The sequence below is a fragment of the Xenopus laevis genome, chromosome 6L (genome assembly GCF_017654675.1).
Source record: "Xenopus laevis strain J_2021 chromosome 6L, Xenopus_laevis_v10.1, whole genome shotgun sequence".
NCBI lineage: Eukaryota > Metazoa > Chordata > Amphibia > Anura > Pipidae > Xenopus > Xenopus laevis.
Genome location: NC_054381.1, coordinates 141,117,160 through 141,136,004, shown reverse-complemented (window position 1 = coordinate 141,136,004; position 18,845 = coordinate 141,117,160). Strand labels below are relative to the sequence as shown.

At 38.4% G+C, this 18,845-nt stretch overlaps 2 protein-coding genes across 5 annotated transcripts in view; both read left to right on the top strand.

The window, feature by feature from the left end:
• The first annotated feature begins 533 nt into the window (after nucleotides 1–533).
• The window catches only part of ndufaf6.L (NADH:ubiquinone oxidoreductase complex assembly factor 6 L homeolog), a 47,830-nt gene continuing 29,518 nt past the window's right edge, over nucleotides 534–18,845 (top strand). For 3 of the 4 annotated variants that reach the window (XR_005962002.1, XM_041566568.1, XM_018268170.2), the window contains exons 1-3: nucleotides 534–685; nucleotides 4,135–4,234; nucleotides 4,569–4,691. Coding sequence is in view for 3 of the 4 variants with exons in the window: in XM_041566568.1 (XP_041422502.1) it covers nucleotides 585–685; nucleotides 4,135–4,234; nucleotides 4,569–4,691 (324 nt within the window). In the remaining variant the exon portion in view is untranslated. Of the gene's footprint in view, nucleotides 686–735; nucleotides 843–4,134; nucleotides 4,235–4,568; nucleotides 4,692–18,845 lie in introns of those variants that run through there. The other variant, XM_041566569.1, reaches the window with a different exon arrangement.
• On the top strand, nucleotides 4,848–18,788 carry LOC121394762. The gene is made up of 2 exons (XM_041566567.1): nucleotides 4,848–8,356; nucleotides 17,104–18,788. Exons 1-2 carry the CDS (start codon nucleotides 5,973–5,975, stop codon nucleotides 18,269–18,271), a joined length of 3,552 nt encoding a protein of 1,183 aa, XP_041422501.1. The 5' UTR covers nucleotides 4,848–5,972; the 3' UTR covers nucleotides 18,272–18,788.

Below are 18,845 nucleotides of genomic sequence, written 5' to 3'. Positions count from 1 at the left end.
TTGCTTCATTCTAGAACATACTATAAGTTAACATAAAGGCGAACCACTACTTTAACCCCTCTCTCTCTCTCACCATTTTCTGTTTAATGATCATAGTTATAAGTAAAGCAGCTGTGTGGTATAAGAGGTACAGCCTGAAAGCAGATATTGGGAAGGGATATCTACCCATAAACTACTGGCCATGCCTTTGTATAACAATAAATATCCAGTCACAGGCTGCACAATACTGATGTATGTTCATAAAACAACTAGAGTTAAATAAATATCCTTTTTATCCATGATTTTCCCTAGTGGGGCTCCAACGTTAATTGGGAACCTAAAACCAACTCAGGAGACGAATTAATAAACGTCCATGACACCACACAGACACTCCAATAAAAAAAAAAGCCTGAAAACAACATTTTACCCCATCACTTACCTTTCCCCGATCAATAAATGAGCTACCCATGCAGCCGGATAAAAGCTCTAGGACGCGATCTAAAGACGTCACGCAGAATCACGTGACAACAACACTGACGCGGTGAAAATACGTACACTGCTTCTCAACCAATAGAAAGACTGCCCTTCCTCCGGGTGACATTGCAATGGCAGCGCGGGTTCTGCTGAAGCTTTGGGCGCCCGTGTGCTGGAATAATACCCGGAGGAACAGCGGCCAGGCGGCGGGGTACTGTGTGGAGTTGGTCAGGTACAAATCCAAAATGGTTGCGTCTCAGGGCAGTTACCAACTAGAGCAAGAGTAGTCGCTATATATATCCCTGTGTCCCACTTCGTCCTGATCATTTCTACTCGTTGGGTCTCCCTTCAGACTGTAGATCAAAGTAACATGAACATATAGTCTTTGTGTAAGTTAGACACATTCAGATGTGCAGCCTAATGTTTGTAAAATGTTTTAGGGGAATTTTAGTTCCACAACAACTGCAGGGTCGCCAGTTCGGCGTCCATGTCCATATAAGGTTGGCACGTGTTTGCTTTTGACCCGAACAGTTCGGTTTTTCTAAGGCCTGTTCGGGTCTGAGCTTTCTGTTCGGTTTTCAGCCTTAAATCTGGCCAATCCATGAAAAGCATTGAAATACTAAGATGTTTACCTAAACATGGCTTAGTTCAAGTACAGTTCATTTCTTATTATTACAGATAAAAAAAAATAGCAAATCAATCAAAAATAAGTGATTTTCTTCTAAATTAGCATTGCTGTATTTCAGAGCTTTCTAGATAATTGATTTCTGTAGGGTAGCCACCTGTGTGGTTTTGAACTGGGCATCAACACTTTATAACATTGAGAATACTATATAGAAATCCAGCCAGTTGCTTCTAAGTGATGCAATAACCTTGCCCTGGTGTCATAACTCCACCAACATCATTGTGCCCACCTCTGATGTCATGCCTGTTCCTACATCACTGCTCCACCCCCAATAGGGTTGCCACCTTTTCTGGAAAAAAATACCAGCCTTCCTATATATTTATCTTTTTTCCCTATTAATAACAATGAGATCAGCCATCATTTTTACCGGCCAGACCGGTAAAATACTAGCTAGGTAGCAACCCTAACCCCCAATGGTATCTGCCCTGCCCCCCGTGTTGGCGTTTAGCCATCAGGAACGGTGGCAACCCACAGTCCATAGGATTGAGGCCCTGGTCTTTCTACATTGCCAGGAGAAATTTACTGCCCTTGGCTCATAGTTATAATCATATTTTCCATACAAATATAATGATTTGCAGGTGTTATTTATTTCTGGATTGTAGAATCATTTCCCAGATAGGGAATACATGTAGTTAAAGGAACAGGAACACAAAAAAACCAAAGTGTTTTAAAGTAATACAAATATAACGCAGTGTTAACCTGCACTGATAAAACTACTGTGTTTGCTTCAGAAACACTACTATTGTATATATAAATAAACTGCTGTGTAGCAATGGGGGCAGTCAGTATTATAGTAGAAAGCAGGACAAATCCAAGGCAGTAACTACGACTGCAAAGTGCTTTTATTGGGGAAAAGTGCTCCACAACATGTTTCGGGCATTGGCCCTTTATCAAGTGCAGGAGAATCCACCTACATATACTAAAGGTGAGCTACAGCCTATTTATAATTGATTTACCGGATTAGCAATGGAGGCAGCCATTCAAAGGAGAAAAGGCTCAGGTTACACAGCAGATAAGCTCTGTAGAACATAATGGTGTTATCTGTTATCCACTATTTAACCTGTGCCTTATAGCCTTTTTTCAATTTCCAACATTGCTACACAGCAGCTTGTTTATATGAACTTTAGTAGTGTTTCTGAAGCAAACACACCAGTATTTTCATTACTTTAAAACACTTTCATTTTTTGGTGTTACTGTTCCTTTAATACAGTGGGACAGCTCTCTGCCCCATCCACCCACATGCTGTGACTCTAAACTTTTGTAATTTCAATGATCATACCAGCAATCACACCCAATTAAAAATTCAAGACATTCCATTCTGCTCTGAGTCCTTGATCAGGAGTATTCTACCAAACCTTACCCGCTGCAGAATTCCGTACTGGATAATCTAATTTAAAAATAAATCATTGGAGATTTACAGTTGTTCTTCACTGAACGGAGGCATCTCACAATGGATATGTTCAGCAGGTACAAACAGCCTGTATATAACAAAAATCTGACAAGCAATTGATAAAAACTGCAAAATAAGAGGTTTCACCATCTGCATATATTTTTAGCAACGGAGTCCAGGATTTGGTTCGTGATTTGACCTTTTATCAGCAGGATTCCAATATGACCAAATCCATGTGCCTAGCCAAACCAAATCCTTAAAATCACATCTGCAAAACCAATTGCAAATTGTCTCAGAATATAGTTTTCCACACTGATTTGAATAAGAAACTGGAATATGAATAGGAGAGGGTCTAAATAGAAAGATGAATAATAAAAAGTAGCAATTACAATATATTTGTAGCCTTACAGAGCATTTGAAATCTAGAAACGTCAAAAGAAGGCAGCAAATCATTCTAAAGCTATAAAAAATGAAGGCAAATTGAAAAAGTTGCTTAGAATTAGTCATTTTGTAACACAGTAAAAGTATAATGTTAGTTGAGCAAAATAAAGCTTACTTACACTATATTTGTTATTTAAATTTTTTTTACTCCAGTCTTTGAATTACACAATCACAGCAAGCAGGCAGGAGCCATTTTGTGGACACTGTTATTAAGACAAATTGTGTTTCACCCCAAAATCTTGTGTATGCACTTGACTGGGGGACCTAATGCCCATACATATTGCCCTACACAATTATAGAGTGTAAGAAGGAAGGGGGGATGTGGGGAGAGCAGTGACATGTAGAAAGTGCTGAATGGAAAATGAAAGTAATTGACTGCCCCACCTCTATGCCTCAGGCATAGCGGCAGGGCAGGTAATATTTGATTGACTGCTCAGATATATAAACGCATTTATAACATGTATGGATGCTTTAATGAAAAAAACAATTTGGGTTCCATGTTTAATTTGCAAAAGAGTTTTGTTATACAGCTTTTTATGTGTAGGTGACTGGTCCACTAAATATTCACTGATAGTTTTTAGGGATGCACAGAATCCACTATTTTGGATTCGGCCAAACCCCCGAAACCTTTGCGAAAGATTCGGCTGAATACCGAACCGAATCCAACTCCTAATTTGCATATGCAAATTAGTGGTGGAAAGGGGAAAACATGTTTTACTTTCTTGTTTTGTGACAAAAACTAACGTGATTTCCCTCCCGTCTCTAATTTGCATATGCAAATTAGGATTCAGGTTCGGCCGGGCAGAAGGATTCGGCCGAATCTGAATCCTGCTGAAAAAGGCTGAATCCCGAACCGAATCTTGGATTCGGTGCATCCCTAATTGTTTTTTTTAAAAAAAAAGGGGACTTATAATAAACATTTCCTAAAACATTTAGACACACTGTTGTCAGTTTTTATATCAACCTGCCTGCATGTTTTTGGAGAGTGGCAGAAAATGTGATGACCATATACATTTCTAGCAGACAGGGTTGCTTTAATCAATCAAACCTAAATCCCTAGGCCTGCAGGGCAGCAGTGCTAACTATTGCACCAACATATTTATCTAAAGTAATTGTTCATACTGTCAATAACAAACATATATATTGTCTATCTTCTTTTTTGCAGAAAGCGTGACTATGAAGGCTTTTTGTGCACGCTGTTATTACCTCAAGAATCTCAGAACTCCGTGTTTGCCCTTCGAGCGTTTAATGTAGAATTGTCTCAGGTGGGTTTCTTAACACTGGAAATTCTTAGTGAACTCTTTACTTCTTGATGAAATATTTTCAATATTCAACACAAGAAATGTACATTGTCTATTGTGCAGATTAGTTGTCTGAAAATTTTAGTCAATTGAAGCACTAACAGCCTCATTTATGTTGAATCAGTTCAGGCACTGTGTGTTTATGGCTGGGAAGGTTAATAGCAAATAATATGAGACCTGAGGATGCTTTGTATTATTACATAGCACATCATATACAAATGAGCACATTTGTATAGTAAATGTATTTATTATTATTATTATTATTATTATGCTGTATGTTTTGTTTTCCGTCTGGAAGGTGAAGGACTCTGTCTCCCAGAAGAACCTTGGTTTGATTCGGATGCAGTTCTGGAGGGATACAGTTCAGGATATATACAAAGATAATCCCCCACATCATCCAGTCGCCCTAGCACTGTCCCAGGTAATAACCACCAGTGTAATGCAATTCTGTCTGAATTCTTTTAGGGGGTTAGTTATTAAGGTTTTCATTTGAAAATTCCGTTTTTTTAGTTGATTTTTAGGTTAAAATTCAAATTTTCAGTTAAAAAAAAATAACATTTTAATTTGTTGAGTTTTTAGAAAAATACTTGAATTGTTCAAGATTTATTATACCCCGACTCACTGAAAACTTGATTAATTCGAGTTTTCATGTTTCGCAACTCGAGCGTGCAGAATTCATTTTTTTCTTACATTAGAAACCATGCGAGTTGTGTGTTCATTCGAGGTATAAAAAACTCAAACATTCGACCTTCGATAAAACCCCCCCTGTGCCGCCCATTGGGCTTTTATAGCTCTTTATATATATTTTGATAGCCCAATTATATTACTGTTACTTAGTTACTTCATTCAGAGCCTCTAGCTTTAAATTTGCTAGCCAATACCTCACTACCACTGATTCAAGGGAGTCATGTTATCATAGGGCAGCCGTTATTTCCCTTCACAGTGGCAGCCATTCATACCTGTTCAGCTTAGGGTGAGAAGGTATTCTGTTTTTACCTCGAGGATACAGTTTCTTTTGGATTACAATTGCTTGCAACAATTCTACAATTAAAGCCAAGGAATTAAAGCTCATCTAATGCTGTGTTCTTGTGAGTAAGCTACTGTCAAATGTAAGTTCATCCATTTCTACAATTTACTGGAGGCAGAATAGTAAAAACAGAACCTTGCACCCTTCGCTAGTGAAGACAAAGGCTTGCACCCTGTACTAGTAAAGATAGCAAGATTGAGACTTGTTTCTTGTTATACAACAAGCCTGCTCACAGGATTGAATCAAGAATTGCTTAAGTCTGCTTATGCTTTGCTAACGTGGGACTGTTAAAAATCAAATGCCTATGTCTGTTGACAGCTGTTGCCAGCCTGCTATTTAATCTTGCTAAACTGAACTGTGGTTAACTGGATCTTTTCATCCCTACAATATCTTCAGAGACAGATATAATTTCTCTACTTGTCATAAATCCGTGGATTTCATTATCTATAGAAGTTTATATTGTTTTGACTTTTCAAAGCTTAAGGATTACAGTTTATTTGCTCTTATTGAGAGGATCAAGTTACAAACTTATACTGGACTCTTTTTGCCTGCAAGGTGGTAATAATTTTCATCACACCCAGCTTTCTGTCAAATATATATAATGTCTTTACAAGGATTTGAATGTTCAAGTAATGCAAATATTCAAGAAATGGCATCTGCAAAGAATTAAATCAAATGTCTGTTATGCCAAAGCGTGCAACCAAACCTTCCCAAAAGGTGATAGAAAACTATGAGACCGAAAAAGATCTTATTTTAGGGAAGCTGGATGATATTTGGAAGAAGAATGTTCATTGTATGTCACTTTTTAATGCCAATTCTGATAATTCCAGTGAGCTGAATGATGTTCTAAAACGTTTAAGAAATGCCTTTGACTGTTTTCAAACACTGTCTGAGAGATATCTTGCATTTTTAAACAGATCAGGTATTAAAGGTTTATCTGAGGAGAAGAATAGAATTTATCTCATTAAAGAGCAACGGTGTAACACTGTTCTTGAGGTAATAATGAAGATTGAACATAGGATTGCGGATTTACATGAAGTTAGATCACATAGGAGTGTATCTTCAAAACACACATCCAGGTCCTCTAAATCTTCCAGATCCGCCTATTCACACCATTCCACAGTCAGTGACAGGCTTATTAAAGCACGTGCAGATGCGGAAGTAGCAAAATTATTATCAAAGTTCTCTGTAAAAGAGGCTATGCTTAAAGCTTCTCAAACACAAATGCAAGCAGAAAGAGATGAGGCTGCAGCTTTAGCAAGGCTGAGGGTGTATGAGGAGGCTGTAAAAGGACAAAGTGGGGAGGAACCAATAAGTATTGCTGCTTCACTTGCCTCAGAGGACCCACTGAAGCGTACTAGAGACTATCTTGCAAGTCTCAGCAGTAGGCAAGCAGTAGACAATGCCTCAGAGGAGCATGAATTTACACATAAAGTTCAGGAGCAGTCCCAACAAGAAGCATACATTTTGTCCAGTAACAAAGGTCAAATTACTGCGGATACAAATATTAATGCTAGAAGCCTCTACAGTGCTCAATCCATGCAGCTACAGGTGGGTGCACTACAACAGGTTGGCATCACAAGTTTGGATACACCGCATGACACAAAGGCCTTTTCCCTGGGACAAACACTTCTAAGTGATATGGCTCCCTCGCAGAGACAAGCGAGAACAACACTCATTGAACCTCCTCCAGGACTGAACACCTTTGCACCTCCATACATTCCTGCAACCTCAAGTGTAACAAATACAGATACCAGGCTAGAACACGCTCCTCAGATCATTAAGACGGAAAGGTCAGAGATGTCTGAATTTGCCAAGTATATGATCCGACGTGAGCTTATAAGCTCTGGTCTTACAAACTTTGATGATTATCCTGAAAACTACAGATCTTGGAAGTCAACTTTCAAAACAACAATAGAGGATTTGGGAATCACTGCAAAAGAAGAACTTGACCTACTGGTAAAATGGTTAGGCTCAGAGTCTTCTAAACATGTTGTTCAGATCAGAAGAGTGCATGTGCACAATTCTACAGCAGCCCTCAGTGCTGCTTGGGAAATTTTAGAGCAGACATATGGCAGCTCAGAAGTTATAGAAAATGCCCTGTTCAAGAGAATACAGGATTTCCCAAAAATCTCCAACAGGGAAAATCTTAAATTTCAAGAACTGAGTTATCTTCTTCAGGAATTACAACTTGCTAAAGAAGACCCTTGCTTACCAGGCCTCAGTTATCTTGATACTGCACATGGAGTTAATCCAGTGGTTGAGAAACTGCCTTTCAACCTTCAAGATAAGTGGACATTTTTAGGTTCAAAATACAAACAGGAGCACCATGTCTCCTTTCCACCTTTCTCTTACTTCTGTAAGTTCATCAAGGATATAGCCAGAGCCAAGAATGACCCAAGCTTCATATACACTGACTCAAGAGTACCTACGTCTCCTTCTTCTAAGTCACAGAAGCCAGATTCCAGGTACAAAGAGAAAACTGGGCCAGTATTTGTTCAGAAAACAGATGTTATTCAAAGAGAAAAGGTTGAGAATCCAGACAGACAATGTCCTCTTCATAAAAAACCTCATGCTCTTAAGAAGTGTAGAGGATTCAGGGACAAAACCCTCAAGGAACGCAAAGAGCTTCTTCAAAAATATGGCATTTGCTACAGGTGCTGTGCATCAACAGAACACTTTGCTAAAGAGTGTAAGGCTGTCATCAAATGTTCAGAGTGTGAAAGTATTAAGCATGTTTCTGCCCTTCATCCAGAGCCTCTCAGTCCTTCGTCTGGGCAACAGATAACCCCTGCAGCAGAGAATGGCGGGGAGGACGCAGTGTTAACCACTACATCTCCCATGGTTTCTTCTACATGCACACAAGTTTGTGGAGATCGCCTTCATAGCAAGTCATGTGCCAAAATATGTCTTGTTAATGTGCATCCTAAAGGGCATCCTGAGAAAACTGTGAGAATGTACGCTATCTTGGATGATCAAAGCAATCGATCACTAGCTAGATCTGAATTCTTTGAACTGTTCAATATTAATGGGAACACTGAACCCTACACACTTGGAACATGCAGAAAATTGTGGGATAGGAAGGAGCATTACAATCAGCAGTCTTAGCCGCAAAATTCCTTTATTGTCACAACATGTTTCGGATCATCATGGATCCTTTTTCAAGTGAAAAATACAAGTACAAAAAAGACCAATTTAAACACTACACCCACATTGTTACTCCTCCCTTAGTGACATCACATATTAACCCATCAATTATTTGATCAATTATTTGAAGTCAGGTGCAATTCCCATCCTAAAATCGTGTTTGTCCACCAGGGGAACTGTGCATCTTGCAACTCACTGCAACATTAAGAACAATGTAACATTTAAAATTTTACCCTTGATACTAAAAGGCAACATTAAAATTGAAACAATATTTTCTTAACTCATGCTAAAATTACTTGAAAAATAGGTACTACTCTTTACAGAGTCTGCCTACCATATGTATCCAAAGCTGTGTCACTATTTTAGAAGCTATTTCATTTTAGCTGTCATTTAGACAGTACATATAACATTACTTTTACAAACCTTTTTTGAGGTATAAGCAAGTACATTCAAAATCGGTAAATAAATTGTTCTTACCGTACCTACACATAAATATATAAGGAAGTCAGGATCAAAGGAGTCTAGAAAGAGAAAATCCATAATTCAAATTACTACGATTCATAAAAAACATTTTACACTCCACGCTTCATTTAAACCTTTTGGGGCCAATGCATCCAGCCTCATGATCCACTTAGCTTCTCTTTGGAGCATTTTTTGTTTAAAGTCGCCCCCTCTGTTTAATGGTTTTACTAATTCTAAGACTGCCCATTTCAGCTGGCCATGTGTATGTTTAGCCAGGTTAAAATGCCGTGCCACTGCTGTATCGGTCTGTGTGTTAAATTTAAAGTTCCGTATATCATTTTTGTGTTCTTTTATTCTAGTTTTGATGTTCCTCCCTGTTTGGCCTACATATACTAACCCACATGGGCATTTCACCATATAAATTACACCCTTAGAGTTACAGGTGGCATAGTCATTAAGTTTAATTTTAGTGCCTTGTGTCGGATGATCAATACTATCACCTTTTATGATCGATGCACAACAGATACAATTAAGGCACGGGAATGTACCTTTCTTAGGTGTCCCTAGAAATCTCTGTTTACTCTCTTTTACTGGGGCTGCTGGACATAAAACATCCCGAATACTTCTGCCTTTTTTGTAACAGAATAAAATAGGTTCTGCAAACAGTTTCCCAAACCTACTATCTCCTTGTAAGATTGGCCAATATTTTCTTAATACTTTTTCTATTTCTTTATTATGTTTCACATATTTAGAAACAAACGGAATCCGATTAATAGTATTCTTTCCTTTAATGTTTTTATTTATGTTCTTATTTGTATTGGAGACTAGCAAATTATCCCTTTTCATAGTACCTACTTCACTCATAGTGTGTGTTAATTTTAATGGAGAGTAGCCCCTTTCCACAAATCGATCAAAAACAACCTGACTAGATTTTTCATAGTCAGAGTCTCGAGTCGTAATGCGTTTAGTACGCAAAAATTGTCCCTTAGGGATAGCTCTAATCGTGTTTGGACTATGGAAACTAAGGGCATGTAGTAGACTATTTCTCTCTGTTTCTTTCCTATATAAGTTCGTAATGATTTTCCCTTTATCAATAGTCAAATTCACATCTAGAAAATTCAATTCCTGTTTTGACACCTCCACAGTAAATTTAACCGTTTTGTGTCTCTGGTTCGCTTCCTGTATCATTTCCACCAACATATCTTGGGTACCTTTCCACAACAGTAGAATATCATCCACATATCTCAGATAAAGGACAATATGTTCACTATATCTATGTTTTAGGAAAAAATCACCTTCCAATTTGTGGACAAAGATATTCGCAAAAGATGGAGCGACCGACGCCCCCATTGAGGTCCCCTGTTTCTGCCAAAAAAATTCAGATTCGAACATAAAGTAATTTTTTTGCAATACTACTGTTAAGCAGTCTAATAGAAAATACAGTAATTGATGCTCAATATTTGTCTCCAAAAGGGCCTCCTCTACACACATGATCCCTTCCTCCTGAGGGATAGAGGTATATAAACTTTGTATGTCTATACTTGATAATGTAATATCATTAGGGAGAGTCGGTAAGGCTGCTAGTCTATTTAAAAGGTCTTTAGTATCTATCAGACAGTGTGTAATATTGGTCACTATGGGTTGCAGAAAAGAATCAACAAATTGGGCCAAAGGCTCTAAGACAGACCCAATCCCAGAGACAATAGGTCGTCCTGGCGGATTTTCAACAGATTTGTGTATCTTAGGCAACAGATATAAAACCGGTATTTTTGGGTAATCTGTAATCAAAAATTCATATACATTTTTTGGAATAATATTGTTATGAAAAGCCTCCATAACCATACCATCCACCATTTCTTTAATTTTTGTGGTGGGATCATTCCCTATCAACTCATAGTGTCCCGGGACATTCAGCTGTTTTTTTGCTTCATTTAAATACATCATACGATCCATTACAACGGTTGCTCCTCCCTTATCTGCCTTTTTAATAATAATGGAATCATTATTTTTAAGGGAATCTATAGCTTTCTTTTCTTTCTGAGACAGATTAAATGTTTGTTTAGACTGCATTTGTTTCTCCCACAATTTCTTTACCTCAGACTGAACTACATTTTCAAATGTGTTGAGGGCATTATTTTCAATTTGTGGAATAAAATTACTTTTTTTAGAGAAACTACCCATTGGGTCTACTGTTCTCTCAACTGGGGAAACATCAAAAAAATGCATTTTTAATTTAAGTGTCCGAATGAATTTCTGAAAGTCAATGGCCCATTCTGTAAAGTCCCCTTTATATGTGGGCACAAAACCAAGTCCTTTGTTTAACACCGAATGTTCATCTTTCGTTAGTGTATATGACGAAATATTAACAACCAAATTTACCTCCTTTGCTGTCTTGTACGTGGGACAAATTCTTCCCTTTGCGGTGGAGGCCTGTAATTTTTCCGAGGTTGTCGACTGTCGGTAGGTGGATTTCTGCCGCAACTTGAAGCGCTGCTGTCTTGGCTGGAATCTAAAAAAGCACCCCCTCGTGAATCAGCAGAATGATCTCTACTTGCTTCAGTAGGCGCACGATACTCCCGATCTCCTGCACGTGGATATAGCTGTTCTGCCGATCTCCACTGATCCCTTCTTTGGCCATACACGGCATACTCTGGAGATCCTCCATATCGGCCGCCATTCCTGCCTCTGAAGCTCCGTGGAGCGTGCAGTCCGGTGCGCTGTTCTATGCGATCCCACCGCTGCCTGTAACGCTCCTCTCTCCACGTGTAGACCCGATTCTGCAGGTAATCTTGTGTGTCGCGTTCAAACTTCGCTGCTTTCTTTTCCATAATAGCGTTGTGTAGTTTTTCAATAATCTCAGCGTGCTCGCTAAGTGTGCTTCGTGCTGACTCCTCCGTCCCAGCCCTCTTCACTTCCATTTTCATTTTCTCAATTTCATCACGGACTGGCTGAACTTTAACTTTGAGTCTCTCAATAGTAAGTGCCATTAAATCGACACTACATTTATTGCAGATTTCCTCCCATCTTTGTTGGAGTACTGGATCATCATCACACAGATTAGGTTTTAAATCCACTCGTAAGCCTCTCGGAATTCTCTTGGCTTTTAAATAGCGTGCTAAAGCTGTAATATGTGTGGAAATATTAAGCTCCTTTTTTTGCAGGTTAAGCAATGTTCTTTTCAGATCTGTATTGGGTTCAACATTACCCTCATCTTCAGTTACAATTCCTGCTAAAATTTGTTGTAGCTCTGCATCGCTATATGAAAATGTACTTGCCGTGGGTTCATAGTGTTTTTCCAAGGACATCTTGTCCTCCACAGGGGGTCGTAGAACTCTGGTGTCGGTAAATGCAAGAATGAAGATTTGTTCAAACGATCTCCACCTGTGTAGCTCACTTTCCTACTTAGGCCACACCAGCCAGGCCAAACTTGTATTCATGCAGAAAATTGTGGGATAGGAAGGAGCATTACAATCAGCAGTCTTAGCCGCAAAATTCCTTTATTGTCACAACATGTTTCGGATCATCATGGATCCTTTTTCAAGTGAAAAATACAAGTACAAAAAAGACCAATTTAAACACTACACCCACATTGTTACTCCTCCCTTAGTGACATCACATATTAACCCATCAATTATTTGATCAATTATTTGAAGTCAGGTGCAATTCCCATCCTAAAATCGTGTTTGTCCACCAGGGGAACTGTGCATCTTGCAACTCACTGCAACATTAAGAACAATGTAACATTTAAAATTTTACCCTTGATACTAAAAGGCAACATTAAAATTGAAACAATATTTTCTTAACTCATGCTAAAATTACTTGAAAAATAGGTACTACTCTTTACAGAGTCTGCCTACCATATGTATCCAAAGCTGTGTCACTATTTTAGAAGCTATTTCATTTTAGCTGTCATTTAGACAGTACATATAACATTACTTTTACAAACCTTTTTTGAGGTATAAGCAAGTACATTCAAAATCGGTAAATAAATTGTTCTTACCGTACCTACACATAAATATATAAGGAAGTCATGTTGTGACAATAAAGGAATTTTGCGGCTAAGACTGCTGATTGTAATGCTCCTTCCTATCCCACAATTTTCTGCATGAATACAAGTTTGGCCTGGCTGGTGTGGCCTAAGTAGGAAAGTGAGCTACACAGGTGGAGATCGTTTGAACAAATCTTCATTCTTGCATTTACCGACACCAGAGTTCTACGACCCCCTGTGGAGGACAAGATGTCCTTGGAAAAACACTATGAACCCACGGCAAGTACATTTTCATATAGCGATGCAGAGCTACAACAAATTTTAGCAGGAATTGTAACTGAAGATGAGGGTAATGTTGAACCCAATACAGATCTGAAAAGAACATTGCTTAACCTGCAAAAAAAGGAGCTTAATATTTCCACACATATTACAGCTTTAGCACGCTATTTAAAAGCCAAGAGAATTCCGAGAGGCTTACGAGTGGATTTAAAACCTAATCTGTGTGATGATGATCCAGTACTCCAACAAAGATGGGAGGAAATCTGCAATAAATGTAGTGTCGATTTAATGGCACTTACTATTGAGAGACTCAAAGTTAAAGTTCAGCCAGTCCGTGATGAAATTGAGAAAATGAAAATGGAAGTGAAGAGGGCTGGGACGGAGGAGTCAGCACGAAGCACACTTAGCGAGCACGCTGAGATTATTGAAAAACTACACAACGCTATTATGGAAAAGAAAGCAGCGAAGTTTGAACGCGACACACAAGATTACCTGCAGAATCGGGTCTACACGTGGAGAGAGGAGCGTTACAGGCAGCGGTGGGATCGCATAGAACAGCGCACCGGACTGCACGCTCCACGGAGCTTCAGAGGCAGGAATGGCGGCCGATATGGAGGATCTCCAGAGTATGCCGTGTATGGCCAAAGAAGGGATCAGTGGAGATCGGCAGAACAGCTATATCCACGTGCAGGAGATCGGGAGTATCGTGCGCCTACTGAAGCAAGTAGAGATCATTCTGCTGATTCACGAGGGGGTGCTTTTTTAGATTCCAGCCAAGACAGCAGCGCTTCAAGTTGCGGCAGAAATCCACCTACCGACAGTCGACAACCTCGGAAAAATTACAGGCCTCCACCGCAAAGGGAAGAATTTGTCCCACGTACAAGACAGCAAAGGAGGTAAATTTGGTTGTTAATATTTCGTCATATACACTAACGAAAGATGAACATTCGGTGTTAAACAAAGGACTTGGTTTTGTGCCCACATATAAAGGGGACTTTACAGAATGGGCCATTGACTTTCAGAAATTCATTCGGACACTTAAATTAAAAATGCATTTTTTTGATGTTTCCCCAGTTGAGAGAACAGTAGACCCAATGGGTAGTTTCTCTAAAAAAAGTAATTTTATTCCACAAATTGAAAATAATGCCCTCAACACATTTGAAAATGTAGTTCAGTCTGAGGTAAAGAAATTGTGGGAGAAACAAATGCAGTCTAAACAAACATTTAATCTGTCTCAGAAAGAAAAGAAAGCTATAGATTCCCTTAAAAATAATGATTCCATTATTATTAAAAAGGCAGATAAGGGAGGAGCAACCGTTGTAATGGATCGTATGATGTATTTAAATGAAGCAAAAAAACAGCTGAATGTCCCGGGACACTATGAGTTGATAGGGAATGATCCCACCACAAAAATTAAAGAAATGGTGGATGGTATGGTTATGGAGGCTTTTCATAACAATATTATTCCAAAAAATGTATATGAATTTTTGATTACAGATTACCCAAAAATACCGGTTTATATCTGTTGCCTAAGATACACAAATCTGTTGAAAATCCGCCAGGACGACCTATTGTCTCTGGGATTGGGTCTGTCTTAGAGCCTTTGGCCCAATTTGTTGATTCTTTTCTGCAACCCATAGTGACCAATATTACACACTGTCTGATAGATACTAAAGACCTTTTAAATAGACTAGCAGCCTTACCGACTCTCCCTAATGATATTACATTATCAAGTATAGACATACAAAGTTTATATACCTCTATCCCTCAGGAGGAAGGGATCATGTGTGTAGAGGAGGCCCTTTTGGAGACAAATATTGAGCATCAATTACTGTATTTTCTATTAGACTGCTTAACAGTAGTATTGCAAAAAAATTACTTTATGTTCGAATCTGAATTTTTTTGGCAGAAACAGGGGACCTCAATGGGGGCGTCGGTCGCTCCATCTTTTGCGAATATCTTTGTCCACAAATTGGAAGGTGATTTTTTCCTAAAACATAGATATAGTGAACATATTGTCCTTTATCTGAGATATGTGGATGATATTCTACTGTTGTGGAAAGGTACCCAAGATATGTTGGTGGAAATGATACAGGAAGCGAACCAGAGACACAAAACGGTTAAATTTACTGTGGAGGTGTCAAAACAGGAATTGAATTTTCTAGATGTGAATTTGACTATTGATAAAGGGAAAATCATTACGAACTTATATAGGAAAGAAACAGAGAGAAATAGTCTACTACATGCCCTTAGTTTCCATAGTCCAAACACGATTAGAGCTATCCCTAAGGGACAATTTTTGCGTACTAAACGCATTACGACTCGAGACTCTGACTATGAAAAATCTAGTCAGGTTGTTTTTGATCGATTTGTGGAAAGGGGCTACTCTCCATTAAAATTAACACACACTATGAGTGAAGTAGGTACTATGAAAAGGGATAATTTGCTAGTCTCCAATACAAATAAGAACATAAATAAAAACATTAAAGGAAAGAATACTATTAATCGGATTCCGTTTGTTTCTAAATATGTGAAACATAATAAAGAAATAGAAAAAGTATTAAGAAAATATTGGCCAATCTTACAAGGAGATAGTAGGTTTGGGAAACTGTTTGCAGAACCTATTTTATTCTGTTACAAAAAAGGCAGAAGTATTCGGGATGTTTTATGTCCAGCAGCCCCAGTAAAAGAGAGTAAACAGAGATTTCTAGGGACACCTAAGAAAGGTACATTCCCGTGCCTTAATTGTATCTGTTGTGCATCGATCATAAAAGGTGATAGTATTGATCATCCGACACAAGGCACTAAAATTAAACTTAATGACTATGCCACCTGTAACTCTAAGGGTGTAATTTATATGGTGAAATGCCCATGTGGGTTAGTATATGTAGGCCAAACAGGGAGGAACATCAAAACTAGAATAAAAGAACACAAAAATGATATACGGAACTTTAAATTTAACACACAGACCGATACAGCAGTGGCACGGCATTTTAACCTGGCTAAACATACACATGGCCAGCTGAAATGGGCAGTCTTAGAATTAGTAAAACCATTAAACAGAGGGGGCGACTTTAAACAAAAAATGCTCCAAAGAGAAGCTAAGTGGATCATGAGGCTGGATGCATTGGCCCCAAAAGGTTTAAATGAAGCGTGGAGTGTAAAATGTTTTTTATGAATCGTAGTAATTTGAATTATGGATTTTCTCTTTCTAGACTCCTTTGATCCTGACTTCCTTATATATTTATGTGTAGGTACGGTAAGAACAATTTATTTACCGATTTTGAATGTACTTGCTTATACCTCAAAAAAGGTTTGTAAAAGTAATGTTATATGTACTGTCTAAATGACAGCTAAAATGAAATAGCTTCTAAAATAGTGACACAGCTTTGGATACATATGGTAGGCAGACTCTGTAAAGAGTAGTACCTATTTTTCAAGTAATTTTAGCATGAGTTAAGAAAATATTGTTTCAATTTTAATGTTGCCTTTTAGTATCAAGGGTAAAATTTTAAATGTTACATTGTTCTTAATGTTGCAGTGAGTTGCAAGATGCACAGTTCCCCTGGTGGACAAACACGATTTTAGGATGGGAATTGCACCTGACTTCAAATAATTGATCAAATAATTGATGGGTTAATATGTGATGTCACTAAGGGAGGAGTAACAATGTGGGTGTAGTGTTTAAATTGGTCTTTTTTGTACTTGTATTTTTCACTTGAAAAAGGATCCATGATGATCCGAAACATGTTGTGACAATAAAGGAATTTTGCGGCTAAGACTGCTGATTGTAATGCTCCTTCCTATCCCACAATTTTCTGCATGAATACAAGTTTGGCCTGGCTGGTGTGGCCTAAGTAGGAAAGTGAGCTACACAGGTGGAGATCGTTTGAACAAATCTTCATTCTTGCATTTACCGACACTTGGAACATGTGCTGGTGTAACAGAATCAATCGGAAGAAGAGCAAATGGCTTCATAATAGCATCACTTTACAACACTTTGAAGTTACCACTGCCAACTTTGATAGAGTGTAATCAATTACCAAACAATAGAGATGAGATTCCAACACGTGAAGCTGCAAGTCTTCATCCCCACCTGATGCACATAGCTGACCAGATACCAGCAGTAGACAAAAATGCAAACATACTACTTCTTCTGGGCAGAGACATCTTGCGGGTCCACAAGGTTCGTCAGTATTGCAATGGTCCTGGAAATGCCCCTTATGCCCAGAGACTCGATCTTGGATGGGTGATAGTTGGAAAAGTGTGCATTAGTAAGGTACACCCACCAGATAGAATCAGTACATGGAAGACTAACGTGCTAGAGAATGGTCGCACTTCTTTTTTCAAGCCATGTAAAGATCATTATTATGTGAAGGAAAAACCTAAAACTGGCTTTGAGTCATCCCTCTTCACTCAGGAACGGTTAATGTCCTCAACGTATTTCGATGACCAGCTTGAAAACACAATATTCCAAGTTACAGTGGATGACAACAAACCAGCTCCATCTATCGAAGATAAAGAGTTTATTAAGATAATGGACAAAGAATTCTTTAGAGATGATTCTAACAGCTGGGTAGCTCCTCTACCATTCCGTGTCCCAAGACAAAGGTTGCCAAACAATCGAGAACAAGCACTCTTGAGATTTGTTTCACTACAACGTTCCCTGAAGAAAAATCCAGAGATGAGAGAACATTTTGTGAATTTTATGAAAAAGATCTTTGACAATCTTTACAGAAAACAATGGAAAAGTGTTCAGCATCTTGCCGATTATTTTTGGAACAGATGGAGGAAGGAATACCTCTCTACTTTACAAGACCGCAGGAAATGGCAGAAAGACCAACCAAATTTAAATATAGGAGATCTAGTTCTTCTAAAAGACGAGCAAAGTCATCGCAATGAATGGCCAATGGGACTAAAAAATGTATTTCCCAGTGATGATAAAAAGGTACGCAAGGTTGAAGTAAAGACTGTTAAAAACGGAACGGCAAAGACTTTCACCAGACCTATCACAGAAGTAATACTTTTGCTGCCCAATAAGGACAACTCAAGGTCAACTCATGGGAATATCAAAGAAGGCATGAATGACAAGGGATAGTGACTGTTTATCAAGTATTCCCTTTATGGATTGTTGTTGCGTGTTCTCTCTTTTTTTTCTCTTTCAGGCTCCTGTGGAAGATGCAGAATTGAACTATTGTTTGTTTTATTGGTTCTTAGATGTACATACATATTTATGTTGATATATCTAAAAGTTTAATTAGATATATAATTTTTTAATAATAGTGGTATTTACAGATACCAAGCGGGGAGTGTGCCGCCCATTGGGCTTTTATAGCTCTTTATATATATTTTGATAGCCCAATTATATTACTGTTACTTAGTTACTTCATTCAGAGCCTCTAGCTTTAAATTTGCTAGCCAATACCTCACTACCACTGATTCAAGGGAGTCATGTGATCATAGGGCAGCCGTTATTTCCCTTCACAGTGGCAGCCATTCATACCTGTTCAGCTTAGGGTGAGAAGGTATTCTGTTTTTACCTCGAGGATACAGTTTCTTTTGGATTACAATTGCTTGCAACAATTCTACAATTAAAGCCAAGGAATTAAAGCTCATCTAATGCTGTGTTCTTGTGAGTAAGCTACTGTCAAATGTAAGTTCATCCATTTCTA